The sequence below is a fragment of the Saccopteryx bilineata genome, chromosome 6 (genome assembly GCF_036850765.1).
Source record: "Saccopteryx bilineata isolate mSacBil1 chromosome 6, mSacBil1_pri_phased_curated, whole genome shotgun sequence".
NCBI lineage: Eukaryota > Metazoa > Chordata > Mammalia > Chiroptera > Emballonuridae > Saccopteryx > Saccopteryx bilineata.
This window is the reverse complement of record NC_089495.1, coordinates 182,847,771-182,863,410: the sequence shown is the minus strand read 5'-3', so window position 1 is coordinate 182,863,410 and position 15,640 is coordinate 182,847,771. Positions and strand designations below refer to the sequence as shown.

At 36.8% G+C, this 15,640-nt stretch overlaps 1 protein-coding gene across 3 annotated transcripts in view; it reads right to left on the bottom strand.

Moving 5' to 3' along the window:
- The window catches only part of GPCPD1 (glycerophosphocholine phosphodiesterase 1), a 53,208-nt gene that overhangs the window by 11,472 nt on the left and 26,096 nt on the right, over nucleotides 1-15,640 (bottom strand). For all 3 annotated transcript variants that reach the window (XM_066237189.1, XM_066237190.1, XM_066237191.1), the window contains exons 8-15: nucleotides 13,040-13,271; nucleotides 10,183-10,345; nucleotides 9,733-9,865; nucleotides 8,350-8,404; nucleotides 5,488-5,580; nucleotides 4,215-4,292; nucleotides 3,475-3,514; nucleotides 2,377-2,438 (exon numbers count right to left, since the gene is read on the bottom strand). In XM_066237189.1, the coding sequence (XP_066093286.1) occupies nucleotides 2,377-2,438; nucleotides 3,475-3,514; nucleotides 4,215-4,292; nucleotides 5,488-5,580; nucleotides 8,350-8,404; nucleotides 9,733-9,865; nucleotides 10,183-10,345; nucleotides 13,040-13,271 (856 nt within the window). The remainder of the gene's footprint in view (nucleotides 1-2,376; nucleotides 2,439-3,474; nucleotides 3,515-4,214; nucleotides 4,293-5,487; nucleotides 5,581-8,349; nucleotides 8,405-9,732; nucleotides 9,866-10,182; nucleotides 10,346-13,039; nucleotides 13,272-15,640) is intronic.

The following is a 15,640-nucleotide window of genomic DNA, read 5'->3' as shown; positions in this document are numbered from 1 at the left end:
CAATCTACTATACTATGATGGTTTTATGGCAAACCATGGTTCCTAGCTTCTTTTGAAGGTGGTGATGTTTAACAATACCATGTTGATAATTTCCTGAAGAGATATTATCAATAAATAAAAAATTATGCCAAGGCTCATAAATATGTCCATGACTATATAAATAAACAAATAATGTGGTGTCAACTTATCTAAACTAAGTTATCAAGACACTGCAATGAGACCATTTTGGCACTGTACCCAGGAAATCAAATTGACAATATAAAGCCTGGTTATTAACCTATTGTTTAGTCTTCAAACCTACCTGACTGTTTAGTCTTCAAACATGAAGGCCAGGTATATACATCAAAATGCTCAGGGCAAAGTGAATTTGAAACAGATTATGTTTTCAACTTCAATTTATTTTGAAAGTTTAGAAATCATTTATCATGTATATGGTATTTGATTTTATAACAGCAAATAAAGCATACAAACAGAACAAATAGTAAGAACATAGCCTGGAAGTCTGGTGACCTGGGATCTAGCCCTGGGTCTATACTAACTGCTACATGAGAAGTACACAGGACCTAAAAGAGTTTGTATTCAATTTCATATGGGGCTTTGACTTTTTTCTTTGATATTTTTAACCATATTTACTTAGTATGACTGTTACGTTTTTTTTTTTTTACTGTTACATTTTTTAATGGACTAATGCAAAATTAGAAAAATAAGGACAATGGTATATGTGCAGAAAGATCCTCTTTCATACTAAGATTGCATATGGACCTTTTTGGTTTTAAAATTTATCTGTGATTTAATTAAAATGATGGCAAAGTGAGCTAATAAATGAGTGTGTGTGTTTAACTTGTTTGGCTAAGCAAATGTCAAACCTTTCACAATTTTTTTAAAAACTGTTTTTCTGGTCTAGGATGTCACAAGTCTAGGAATCGAGATTTCTAAGAAACCAAATGTTCAGAATTGTGGACTAGAAAGAATGACTTTACTTCACTGGGCTTCATAAATACCTGAAAAATTATGCAAGTTGTATTTTTTTTTTTTTTTTGTATCTTTCTGAAGCTGGAAATGGGGAGAGACAGTCAGTCAGACTCCCGCATGCGCCCGACCGGGATCCACCCCGCACGCCCATCAGGGGCAAGACGCTCTGCCCACCAGGGGGCGATGCTCTGCCCCTCCGGGACGTCGCTCTGCCATGACCAGAGCCACTCTAGCGCCTGGGGCAGAGGCCAAGGAGTCATCCCCAGCGCCCGGGACATCTTTGCTCCAATGGAGCCTTGGCTGCGGGAGGGGAAGAGAGAGACAGAGAGGAAGGGGGGAGTGGAGAAGCAAATGGGTGCTTCTCCTATGTGCCCTGGCTGGGAATTGAACCTGGGTCCTCCGCCCGCCAGGCCGACGCTCTACCGCTGAGCCAACAGGCCAGGGCCTATGCAAGTCGTATTTTAAATGCACTAGGACAACATCCATTTTAGGAGCTTTTGTAGCATCCTTTTTGTAAGGTGAATAATCGTGATAAATTGAAATGACCTATTTTTGCCTAAGAAATCTGCTATAGATGGTATCACCAAGAAAAGACAAGGGAGAAGAGTAGAAGTTAGGAAACGGAGCCAGTAGGATAAAAAGCAGACCCAGCATGGCTAAGAATGTCTGGTGTCCATGTGAGGGCTTGTTGTACGCTGTCAGATGAATTCTGTATAATCTGGGTCCAGTTTTTAAATCCTCATACTAATTTTTGTTATACTTTTCAGAGTAAATTCTTCAAATCTGTGTCTCATTTCAAGTAACCAATGTACTTATTTTCTTTGGAGAATCTCATGTCTCTCCAAAAGCTAAGTAATAGTTAAAAATATTGTAAAAATGTCTCCTCACCATCACATCTCCCTCCCATCCCTTTTTCCATGCCATGCCCCTCCTTCTTGTTTATGTACAGAAATACGTAAGTTTGCTATTCTTACCAAATTAACCAACTGAGGTGGGAGTTTTTATTCATTTAAGCAGATGAGTTACTCTTTTTTTAAAAAAGGTAGCAAAACATAAAATAAAATAAAAAACGTAGCTCAATTGTATAGAACATTGTACTGATACACCAAGGTCAGGGGTTCGGCACGTACAAGAATCAAGCAATGAGTGCATAAAGAAGTGGACAACAAATCGATGCTTCTCTCTCTCCCTCCCTCTCTCTAAAATCAATCAATCTATATATATATATATATTTATAAAAGGTAGCATAGGTTCACCACATAAGAATTTAACTTCACTAAAAAGCATTGATGACAAGTTTATATTAATATTACCTTTTTAGTGCCCATTTAAAAGACTAAAATTAATTATTTGGATATAACAATTAATGAGATAGCCTTACCCTAATTTACCTAAGGAACTTACCGTCTTAAGAGAAGGAAATGGTTGATTTTCAGAAAACGAATTTTCTTCCTCAACCACACATTCTGAAAATTTAAATTATAAAAACTCAGCAGATAAAATACTATTTTATCACTAAGATTTTTTCCTAAATTCTTAAGGCAAAAAATGACATGCTTAAGTAATTATGAAATCCTTTTGGATGTAATTCGTATGTAATATTTGAAAGCTCTTATATTATTTTTAACCAGTAAACACGTGATTTTTAAAAATAAGCATCGTTTTTGAAGACTAGTTTGTAACATTTAATAGAAACACTATAGTTTGTGACCCCAACAGTGATTATTTTCTTTAAAAAGTTGTAATGCTACTTTAAAAATAGTTATAAACAATGATTTGTTATTTTTCAATGAAAGTAAGAGCTATGTTATTTTGCTAAGCCTATTTGAAATACAAAAATCAGCTCAAATGTTAGAAATTAAGAGACTCTATACCTAGTAATGTACTTTGGTTACCATTATGTTAATCCAAAATAGATTCCATCTTGAGACACGCAAAACTTTTTTCCCAAAAGAGAAAAAAAATTAATATCAAACCTTTCATTTTATAAAAAATATAAAAAAGCCAAATGTACTACAAATTCAAAGAAAATTATATAAAATTTTTCAGTTGAATAAAGGTGAAATTCATTTTATTATGAATAGTTATAAAATAGTTATAAGCCTATTAGGTCATATCTGTGCTCTGGGGACAACCGTTGGAGTCTTTAAGCCCTTTACAATTTTTTCATACAGGCATCCCAACTATGCTGTTATCACAAGCAGATAAACATCTAATGAGTACCTACTATATGCAGAATACTGTAAATGGTATTTGAGTATTGTAAACCACCTTTGAGAGGTTTACAGTCTAGTTGAAGAGACAGGACATACACAAAAATAAAGGGTTAAAAAAGAATACATCCAGCCTCAAATGAATAGCATATGCTACTAAGTCCATGAGTAGAAAGTAGGTGGAATGACAAATGGATTTTGTAGCAAAACAAGCTCTGAGGAACCCAAAATGGATAAGGAAATACCATACATGTGCTAACTATGAAAGGGTTTCCATATTTGTACATACCTTTTAAATCTTTAGATTTTAGTGCAGTCACATGAGAAAGCTGGAAAACACACACAAATGCAATTACTAAAATAAGGCTTAGTTTATGAAGATAGTTTATGAAGAACTACAACTTGAAGAGTTAGAGAAAACTATTAAATGTAGAATTATAAGTTTAATAAGAATAAGCACTAACCATTGTATATGCTTTATATGTTCATGCACACACAAGATCATAATCAAATACCCAAGTAGGGAAGAATACAAAAACTCTTAAGTTAGGAAACCATCTATTCTCAATCAACCATTTATTAGGTATCTAATTGGAATAGAAAGAGGGATCATACAAAATTACATGGTATAACAAAATACACAAAGATCTTGTGTATTAGATAGGAACATAAGTATAAAGTCAACAATAGCATAAAAGGCCAATTGTAAAATAGTGAGTAATATAAAGAAGAGCTAAAGCAGACCAGAGGCAACTTAAGATTATGGATGAGAAGGGATAGCTCCTATGGCCTCCAAAGGCTTATACAGTCCAGCCCTTTTATGTATGTCCAAACCAGTGGGGTCCGTGAAAACAGAGAAATGGATTAGCACAAACCTATTCTTCCTAATAGAACAGACAACCAAAGAATATGCTCTACACATGCTGAATATATTATTTCCATGTGCAAAGAGACTGTTACCATTTACAGACAAGTACAAATAGTATTAAAATTAAAAGAGAATTTACATTTTATGCTTATTATTACTACCTTTAACAACTGGAGTTGGTCAAATGTTAATTCCTTGACTGGAATTTCAAATAATTCGACTGGATCAGCATCAAATTTCTGAACAGGAAATAAAGAGAAAAATGGGCCCCAAATTATTACTGAATGTTTATCCTAGACAGACCTAGTATCTTAATTCACTGCATGATAAGAACAACTGTCTGGTGACTATAGAGAGCCATGTAGAGGAATCCTTCTTACTTACCACCCTCAGCTTTTATATTCTGCCTTTTGTCTTTAATGTAAGTGGTAGTGCCTGGGAGAAATCAACAGCTGGGAGCAAGCCATGGCAGTGAGGACACACTGAAAACATAGCCAGGGGTTCAGCGACCTCCTCTATTTTCTGTCATCCTACACATGTTTTATTTACCACATATCTAGGCTACATTATACAGTATACTAAAATCCATTACTTTTATACTATTCATGTACTTACGGCATGATCCTGTATATGCATAAAGTTTTTCTGGGAAAATATGTAAGAAACTAGTAAGAGTAAGAAGCGGGGCCAAGGAGAAAGGAAAATTTATATTTATCTCATAATCTTCTGAACTACTTGTTTTACTGAAAAATACCACCTTAAAAATTAAAACTAAAAATATATACAACCTTGGCTGGGTAGCTCAGTGGATAGAGTCATCTGGGTGTACTGAGGTCACAGGTTCAGTCCCTGGTCAGGATATGTATGAAAAGTGACTAATGAGTACACAACTAAATGAAACTCAATGCTGTAGGAACCTGAGTGAGGCGAGGAAAGGCAGTAACTTACCATGAAAATGAATCGGCCAACTCTGTTTAATAACTACCTACCTACCTATGTGTCTATGCATCTGTAGGAAAACGGCCGGAGATTAGGATGCCGCCCTGAGACAAGTCTTTGGTGTGGACTTTGGAACGCCAAGTCCTGTGGGGGCAGAACGCTGCCCTGGCAAGCACTGATAAGATTGTTTAAAGGAAACAGCTGATCTCTATAGCCATTTCCTGCATACAAGAAAGGTATTAATCATCCTTCTCTGCACCTGGCCCCATGCTCTGCTAATTTGCTTGATGAGTAAAGAAACGAATAAATATGATGAGGCTGCAGAAATCTGGGCTCTCAGTCCTAGAGACTGGGAGTCCCCTGTACCCATCTTTTCTTTATGTTGTGTCTTGAGTATTTTTTCTTAAGTCTAGCAGCACCTTCCTTTCATGCATACCCATTGCTGAGCTGGTCTCAGCATGAATCTATTTTTTTAATGAAAGAATTTCAACATACCTTTTTCATAGTCAAACAACAGGTGAGGTCATGATACACCACAGGCACAAAATCTTTTGAAAGATGTACATCAAATTCTACAAAGGCTGCACCCTGACAGAAATAAATAAAACAAGTGGCTTATAATACATATAAAACTATAAGGACCTAAGAAATTTGTTATGTAGAATAGTTATGTAAAATCATAGACCTGTACACAAAAACATAAAACTTCCTCATGAATTATTTAATGCTATACTTTAGGCTTTATCCTAAAAAGTAATTTCTTCTTTCTTAAAATGATTATAAGTATTTTTCTTTTTGTAATGGCACAGCAATTTTTCCTGGCAAAAATGGGCACTGATCCACTTGAACATGCCCTGGGGCCCTCTGTGAAGGCCTCCGTCTGGCTGTCACTTCTGCTACTGCTATCAGCAAAAACGGAGCTTAGCAGGGGCCTGGAGCACAGGCTCCTTACACCTGATTGCCTTTATAGACTGTTGCTGGTGGGGAAAAGAATAAGTGGAAGCCTCTTAGATCTGCCCCTTTGTACAACAGAGCATAACACTACAGCCTTTCATAGCAAAACCTCTGTAACCAGATTAAAGAAGAAACCCCAATTGCTGCTGAAAAGACAGAGAAAGCAGAAATGGGAAACACAAATGACGCACATGACAAACTTCCTGATAGAAGCCTAGACAGAAAAAGGAGGACAAGAATTAGAGTTAAGGATATATTTTGAAAAGTCAGATCCATTCTGCTACATGAATTAATCCATGTAAAGACTGAAGCGTAATCTGACATACAAATTTGCACGTTCACTGGAAGGAAGCCAGCTGGGATCAACGATAACAAAGGCTGTGAGTTCCGTGATGTTGCTCTGGCCCAGAGAAGTACTACTGGGTAAGAATGGGTGGTTTGTTTCTACCCCTTGCTCAGCTCTAGAGTAAACATGGATAACAGACTCAAGGGGTTCCTTGACTTCTGAAGCAGAAAATAAGCTTAGCTCCTTCTGTTACTATAAACAAGACAATGACACAAACCATTTCTACCTAAGAAAACAAACCATACCATCTCCAAATAATTGTAATGATTAAACATATTAAATTATAGCTTTCTAGTTTAAATGTTTAATTTGACATGCTCATTACATTTTATGAAATAATTTTACTAAGAGATAAAATCTGATCCCAAAATTCATGTGTGAGTGTAGGAAATAAGGCAATACTAGACCAAAACCTCTTCAATGATGTTTTTAACATTAAAACAAAGCACACAAACCAGCCATTAGTAACTAGCATAAAACATTCTAAAATGTGATCCATATGAGCTACAAAGGATTTCATTAGACTGTGAAAGGAAAAGGCTTAATGAAATCCTCTCTCAAAATGCAGTGACCCTACAATAAAAGTTCTCTTACAGGGGTCCTCATGTGAATAAAACAAGATTTAGATTAGCTAGCTACAATGAATTAAAACTCGTTCCAAATAAACTATAGCCCAACATAAAGATTTAGTATCATCCTTTCAAGACAAAGACACTATCCACTATTAATATTTTTATTTTTATTTTTTTTCATTTTTCCGAAGCTGGAAACAGGGAGAGACAGTCAGACAGACTCCCGCATGCGCCCGACCGGGATCCACCCGGCACGCCCACCATGGGGCGACGCTCTGCCCACCAGGGGGCGATGCTCTGCCCATCCTGGGCGTCGCCATGTTGCGACCAGAGCCACTGTAGCGCCTGGGGCAGAGGCCAAGGAGCCATCCCCAGCGCCCGGGCCATGTTTGCTCCAATGGAGCCTTGGCTGCGGGAGGGGAAGAGAGAGACAGTGAGGAAAGCGCGGCGGAGGGGTGGAGAAGCAAATGGGCGCTTCTCCTGTGTGCCCTGGCCGGGAATCGAACCCGGGTCCTCCGCACGCTAGGCCGACGCTCTACCGCTGAGCCAACCAGCCAGGGCCTATCCACTATTAATATTTAAAAACATTTCAATAATTCAGATAATCAAAGATGTCATGAATTATAAAATGCATCATTTTATGTATCACGAAGGAAAAAATACCGCTGCCAATCAAACCATGATGAAAAGCTAAAGAAGCATGTAAAACCCATCCCAATTTTAGAGATTCTAAAATATGAAAAAAGTATGTCTTAGAATAGACGTTTGCTCATTTATAAGTGATCAAGTTAAACATCTGATGAATCAAGTTTTCTTTCTGGACTATTTTTAAAAAGCAAAGTTTAGAGCATGTGTAGGACACTGGTAAAGTGGAAATAAAAGACTGAGTTACTCTATATCCCCCTAGTTTAACTGAAACATGAGGCTTTTAATCAGGTGCAGAGGAATGGGAGGAGAAAAGGGGAATCTCAGGTTCTGAATTAAAAATGTCAATTTGCCGTTGCTGAAAAAAAGCTAAAAGCTAAAATAAAAAGACTTTAATCCGTTATAATTAGATAAAGAGAGTTAAAAAAATTTAACATAAACTGGTATGCAGGATGTTAACTGACAAGACGTTTTAAAAGTGTTATATAAAATCACTATCAAATTCTTCTATAAGCATTATTCCCAAAGTAAGCATCTGAATGAGCACATTATTCAGCTGATGAAAACCAGTGCATAATGGGGAACATTTTCTTGCCTCACTCAAAATTTGTTATTTTAAAAAGAAGGAGGCTTATAATTCCACCATGAATCTAAATATAAACCTCTAAAGATACTTCATCTTCACTTAGAAACATGTTCAGAAACAAAATAATTCCCTTTTTAACTTATTAATGTAGACTGGAGAAGACTCCAGATTCACATTTCTCTACGTATTTTCTACCTTTGGACCAATACCCCAAAGCTGTTAAAAAAAAAAAAAAAAAAAAGAGGTTTACTTACATGACTAGCAGCATTTCTTAAAGAAGCAATAGTATTTTCTTGAACTTTAGCAAGCCTGAAAGAAATATATATAAATATTGTTATCATAAACTATAGGAAAAATAAAACAAATGTGATAAAGCCAGCTATATTTTGAACAATAGAAATAGTACTTATTTTTTATTCTGAGACTAATTTTGCCATCCCCAAAAGACTATGACCATCACCTGGTCAGTGTATGCATTTATTCCATAAATTATAAGTATTTACAGGCTGAATACAGATATATTGTATACCAACACAACCTCCCCAAGTGAGGTGACCAATTCAGGAAAAGAACCTTTGCAATGGCATGAGGTAGTAGACACAGAAACTTGCTCCTTGTAATGAAGCCTCAGATGATTTAACACTGGCAGACTGGGGACTGGGAAAAAGGCTGACACACCAATGGGTGGAAGTATGGAAACTATACTGAGAACAGGAGACGACACTGACACCCAGAGAGGGCAACATGCTCAGTCAGGACTGCAATACAGACACGCTGATGTCATCAAGCTAAGCATTAAGCTTTTTCTCCTGGCTTTCTAGTAGTAGTTTTTTTTTAAATTTTAATAAAGTGTAGTTGGCCTACAATATTATATTAGTTTCAGATGTACAACACAATGATTCAACATTTATGTATCTCTTGATATGATTGCCACAATAAGTTTAGTAACTGTCCCTATGCGAAGTTATTATGATATTATTGACTATCTTCCTTGTGCTGTACACCAGTGGTCCCCAACCCCCGGGCCGCAGACCGGTACTGGTTTGTGGACCATTTGGTACCAGTACACAGAGAAAAAATAAATAACTTACATTATTTCCGTTTTATTTATATTTAAGTCTGAATGATGTTTTATTTTTAAAAAATGACCAGATTCCCTCTGTTACATCCATCTAAGACCCACTCTTGACGCTTGTCTCGGTCACGTGATACATTTATCCGTCCCACCCTAGAGGCCGGTCCGTGAAAATATTTTCTGACATTAAACCGGTCCGTGGCCCAAAAAGGTTGGGACCACTGCTGTACACTACTTTCTCATGGCTTATTTTGTAACTGGAAGTTTGTACCTCTTATCCCTCCTGACCTTCTTCGCCCATTTCCCTACTTTCCTCCCCTCTGGGGAGTGGCTTTCTAGTTTTAACCTCTCTCATCATCAGTTCAGTAGAATATTAAAAACACTAACCAGAATCTTATAAGAGAGCTAGTCTCTAATTTGAACTGGAAACTCAAATTATCAAATTAAATTTAAATTCCAGGGTAATAATAAAAGAATCATTTGACCTTTTTTCAGTCAAATCAATTTAACATTATCAAGTTTGAGCTACCAAATGCTAATGCTACTCAAATACTGAACCTACTGAGCAGTTGTTGTAGAATTCCCTGCGCCTCGATGTCCAACATCCAATGGTATTCTTGGCTTCCAATACTTGGAAAATGAAGATTTCATGTCACAACTGTACCCTGGTAATGGCTTAATAATTATATAGTCAACTTTTGCAGGAAAAAAAATGAGGGGAGGGACAAAAAGAAACACAATTAAAAATACCATAATGAGCTCAATTACATTTAAATACCACTCAAACTAGCCCTATTAATCACTATCAAGTAGGAAAAAATCAACAAGTCAAAACTGATTCAAAGGGAAGCTTCCAGAAAATTCAACAGATATATCTTTGTTGTTATTACATTAGTTTTCTAAAACAAATCTCTAATCTTTACCATTCTCAAAAGCTCAATTTGAAACTAATAAAAATTTTAACTTAATCTTTGCTTATTTGTAAAGGGCCACCCTGTGTCTCCAGGCTTACCTCTCACTTTGCCAATTGTTTTTCTGGAATTTCTGCTCATGATGGGAAGAGTGAGGATCCCAGCACTCTTCCCACTCTCAGCAATGGTGGATGACAAGAGGCACGCTGTACCCACATGTCCAGGAAGAGCATCCCCCTGAACTACGTGTTCACTGAGATCTTCCTGAAAAAATGAGGTTTAGAATCATTCAAATTCCTATATTTCAATATTTCCCATTTAAAGATTGAAAAACTCTATGGAGGAAGGAAGATCAATAGGAAATACAATCAACTTTGTATCCATGTAATTTGAGAACATTTTTTTGGTAATAAATAGTACACTTTTTGTATATACTATTTTAAGACTTTGTGTTACTTTATTAATCATAACTCTACTGCTTTACACTTCTTCTGATCCTATTAATAAGTGAATTTAAAACACTGACTGAAAATTAAGCACTTTTATATTCAAAGACTAAAATACACCTGTAGTGAGCTTTTAATGTATATTCTATTCCTTAAAAACACACCCACACAGAGGGTATACAGGTATGGTAACTCCCCAGGAAACTGAATGCTCTGAGATTATACTAGGTACTTTATCAGCCTAGTTTATGAACAAAATAGTATTTCCCAAACTGCTAACCAAATAAAAGGGAAGTTAAGCTGTTCAAGAGATTAAAAGGTAAGACTTTAAAGAACAAAGAAACATTCAACACACAGATCTTATTTTTACAATAAAATCACCTAGATCTCATTACTTAGGTGAAATCTAATTAGTTTTTTAAAATAGTTTTTTTGAAAAAAAAAAAAAGGTTTAAATTCCATCCAATGCAAGGAAGCTAAAAAACCACTCACATAGGCTATGTCTAAAGGATACATCAAATTAAACAATTCAAAGATAATTTTAATTATGTGCAACAAGTGTTACTCAATGGGATTAAATCCATTCTGAATTCTGCCATTTTCAATAAACTGTGGCTAGTTGCTACTGCTGGGCAAGGCAAGTTCCCTGCCCTCAAAGATTGAAACTTTTTTTTTTTTTTTTTTAATAGAGACAGAGAGAGTCAGAGAGAGGGACAGACAGGAATGGACAGAGATGAGAAGCATCAATTATTAGTTTTTCGTTGCGACACCTTAGTTGTTCATTGACTACTCTCTCATATGTGCCTTGACTGTCCAAGCTGGTGAGCTTTTTCGCTCAAACCAAATGAACCCGGGCTCAAGCTGGCGACCTCGGGGTCTCAAATCTGGGTCCTCCTCATCCCAGTCCTACGCTCTATCCACTGCGCCACCGCCTGGTCAGGCAAAGATTGAAACTTTAATCTAGTGAAAATGTGAGTGGAAGTGCCCATGAACAAGAGTCTAAGGAAAGCGGTATGCATGAGCCAAGTACAACAGAGCAAGGCCCTCAGGGAGGGCCCAGTGTGGGGAGCATCTGAATGCCCAGTAAGCTGGAGAGCTCGGGTAGAAGTATCACAAGTAGGTCAGAAAGTTGGCAGCACAGAGTTTGAACAACCGGGCATAATTTTTACAGCAACTCATTTTTATTATATATTTATACTATTAAGTAAAGTGAAAATGAGTCCATTGTTACAGTGAATTCTTACAATAAAATGCCTCAATAAACAAAAAACTTCAGCCATGAAGAGGACTCAATCATGCTGGTTACGTTAGGTTGCTCACAAGGAGTTACACAGCCTGTCTGTCCCTCTACTTGTCCTGGGAGGCTCCTTTCGATAGAATTCATTTATATTTAGAACAGACACAAACATTAAGACATCTGGTCTTGATCTGAAACTAATTCTGCTTAAGTTCTCTTAATTATATATATTTTTCCAGGTTTATTTATTTTTTTAATTTTATAATTTTATTAAGACAATTAATTTTAATGAGGGGTCATTGTTTAACCAGAGTACATATATTTAGAGAAAACATCTCTAGATCATTTTGTATATATTGTATTACATTTGATTATATTGTATACCCATCACCCAAAGTCAAACTGTCCACCATCACCTTTTATTTGGTTTTCTTTACACACATACCCCCCATATTTTTTTCTTTAAGAGAGGGAGATCAACAGGAAAGGAGAAAGAGTTGAGAAGCATCAATTTGTGGTTGCATCACTTTAGCTGTTCAATGATTGCTTTTCATACATGCCTGGGGGCGGGGGCCTTCAGCTAAGCCAGTGACCTTGCGATCATGTTGATGATCCTGTGCTCAAGCCAGCCACCCCATGCTCAAGCTGGAGATCTTGAGGTTTCAAACCTGGGACCTTAGGGTCCCAGGTCAATGCTCTATCCCAGGGGCAGTCAACCTTTTTATACCTACCGCCCACTTTTGTATCTCTGTTAGTAGTAAAATTTTCTAACCGCCAACCGGTTCCACAGTAATGGTGATTTATAAAGTAGGAAAGTAACTTTACTTTATAAAATTTATAAAGCAGAGTTATAGCAAATTAAAGCATATAATAATAATTACCAAGTACTTTATGTTGGATTTTTGATAAGTTTGGCAGAATAAATCTTTATAAAACAACTTACTATAGTTAAATCTATCTTTTTACTTATACTTTGGTTGCTCCACTACCGCCCACCATGAAAGCTGGGACGCTCACTAGTGGGTGGTAGGGACCAAGTTGACTACCTGCTCTATCCACTGCACCACCACCAGTCAAGCATTAATGATATTCTTAATAGTACTTGAATCCATCAACACTAAGTTTTTTTAAGCCTGCTAAAATGCATAGGATTAAAACATCTAAAATCCTGTACAAATCATGGTTTACACAAATTAGACTATAATAAAAATCAGTGTGAAAATAAACTCATCCCTGCATACTTTCTCAACCCCCTCAAGTTAAAGAATTACTCACCTCAAAAAAATCAAATATTAGCTCCAGGTTATCTGGTTCCATTGTCTGTATGCTATACTCTGTCCAACGATCAGGCTGTAAGCCATACCCACACTCCGGCTGTGAATGCTTGCACTTGAACTCATTGTCACTTATTAAGGATATCTCCAGGCTATTGGACATTTTGTGAAGAACAGTGGGAGACACCCTATCATCGTCATCTTCCTCGAGACCCTCTAGTGTCAGTTTTACCCTAAACAAAAGTAAAAAATAATGAGATGCACAAAGTGGAACAGAAGGAACTCATACAAGTGTTACCTAAATGTTAGAAGTGCTCCCTGAATATGCAAAATCTTCAAATAACAAAATACAGGGTGAGGCAAAAGTAGGTTTGCAGTTGTGAGCATGCAAAACAGTTTATTCTTATGTTATTATTAATTACTGTATTATTTTCCATATGGACAACTAACTGTAAGCCTACTTTTGCCCCCCTTAAAGACTATACATACTACAGGTTAAGGCGTTAGCTATATTTTACCAAATACTGATGTTTTAAGCTACATAGAGTTCTGTAAAATATTAAAATGAGATAAATGCTTATTATGCTTAAGGTTGTTTTTATTTAATTTTTTGGTTTTTAAAAAATGAGTTAAGAAGCGGTGGTGAAGGAGGTGGCAGATGTGGTGGAGGTAGAGGTGGAGATGGTGGGAAAGGTGGGGGAGGTAAAAAAAATCAGTTAAAGGTACTTTTATTATGTTATTTATAACTGGCTGCCTCAATTTCTTTTGAGAAGTTTTACAGATACATATATATAAAATCAGCCCCAAACTGAACCAATTGTTAATGTGCATTAAAAGACTGTTAGTTGAAGGTTGTAAACTCAAAAATGACCCCTTTCTTCTTCTACTTTAACATAGTGAGTCAGGGTACTTTGTGAGAAGCACATTAGAGAAAAACATTGTATTAAGTATGCATCTTCTTACGTGTGTGTGTGTGCGTGCGTGCATATATTTATATAAATGTGCATTTTAAATGAAACAACAAATAAACTAAGAGTATCTAAACTCTTATAAGCCTCACAGCAATGAGAACAAAGACCAATTACCCAAGCCATAGGGCATAGAGACTAGTCTACTCCCAATGAAAGGCAATTACTTGCACAGAGCACTTGTAATGCCAAAAAACATTCAATTCCTGAAATTTCTTGCACCAACTGAAATGTGCTTCAACGATTTTAACACTATTAATGTAGGAAGCAATGTTAGTGCACAGGGCAGTGACTCTCAACCTTTTTCATTGCATGACACACATAAGCTAAATACTAAAATTCTGCAGCAGCACACACAAAAATATATTTTGTCAATCTCACACACACAAAAATAGTTATAATTTTGATTCATTCATACCAGATGGCAATTGTTGTGTTGGCTGTTGTCATTTTTTAATTTGACAGTCTAAGAGAAAAGAGATCAGTGCCCCAATCTTAAAATAGTAAGGTATTACATATTTTAAAAATTCTTGTGGCACAGTGGTTGAAAATTGCTGGGATAGAGTAACAGCGGAGCTACAAACTTTCTATTCTAGGTTTAAATGGGATCTGATTCATAATACAAATAATGAAATTGTATTAGTGGGGCCAGCTCTCTCTGCATGACCTCCTGCCTCCAACTATTGTTGAGCCTTGTCTCATACCCACATAATTCTGAGGTCTCCCAGAGGGAACATCTATATAGATTATTCAATTAGTAATACTGTTCTGTAACTATACTATAAAATCAAAAGTAGTACTTCAATAATCCAAACAAAAATCATCATCTCTTCTCATAAATCAAGCTCTTAAGAATAGCTCTAAACAACTGATTCTGTTGGTGAAGCTGAAGGAAGAAACATTCTCTACCAGGATACAGGGGGTCCTCAGGTTACAACAGTCTCGACATACAACGTTTCGAGTTTATGATGCTCACTCCCATAAAAACTTTAAAAAATTGAGACCTGAGTATTTTGGCGTACGCTATTAGCGTCTTACTTACAGACTATGTGGGCAAACTACCGATAGTTTGCAAGGAGCCAAAGAATATGCAGTAACACAGTGTACGAGTAAGGGAGTCGGCATCCTCTAGTACGCTTACCCACAACATTTTGGACTATTAAAAGCACAAGTGTTCCATTTGTGTTGTTTTGTATGGCGACTTTTTGGCCCTTATCGTGGCTCCTAAACAAAAGTCAGAGCTACTGGCATCACATGGAGAGGAGCTGTCTGCTGAGTACCTCATTCAGCTGGAGAAGCAGCTGACCAAAGAGGAAGAGATAGGAACCCCAGAACCCAAGAGAATTTACTACCAAGGGTTTAGCAGGAGGTTTTACTACGGTAGAGGATGGGTAGGCAAAACTTCAGGCTGAGGACCCCAGCGATGACAGATTCAGTAAGGTCTATAGAGCTGTTATGGATGTCTTGCAATGCTATAGGCAGATTTTGGAAGAGAAAAAGTCATCAAACATCCAGACTAGCCTGGAACAATTCTCTAAGAAGGCAGAAAGGCCTGCACCCTCTACATCAGCTGCTTCTTGAGATGAAACACCTGTAGTACAGGTAGAATCATCTCCAGCATCTCCTGCATGGTC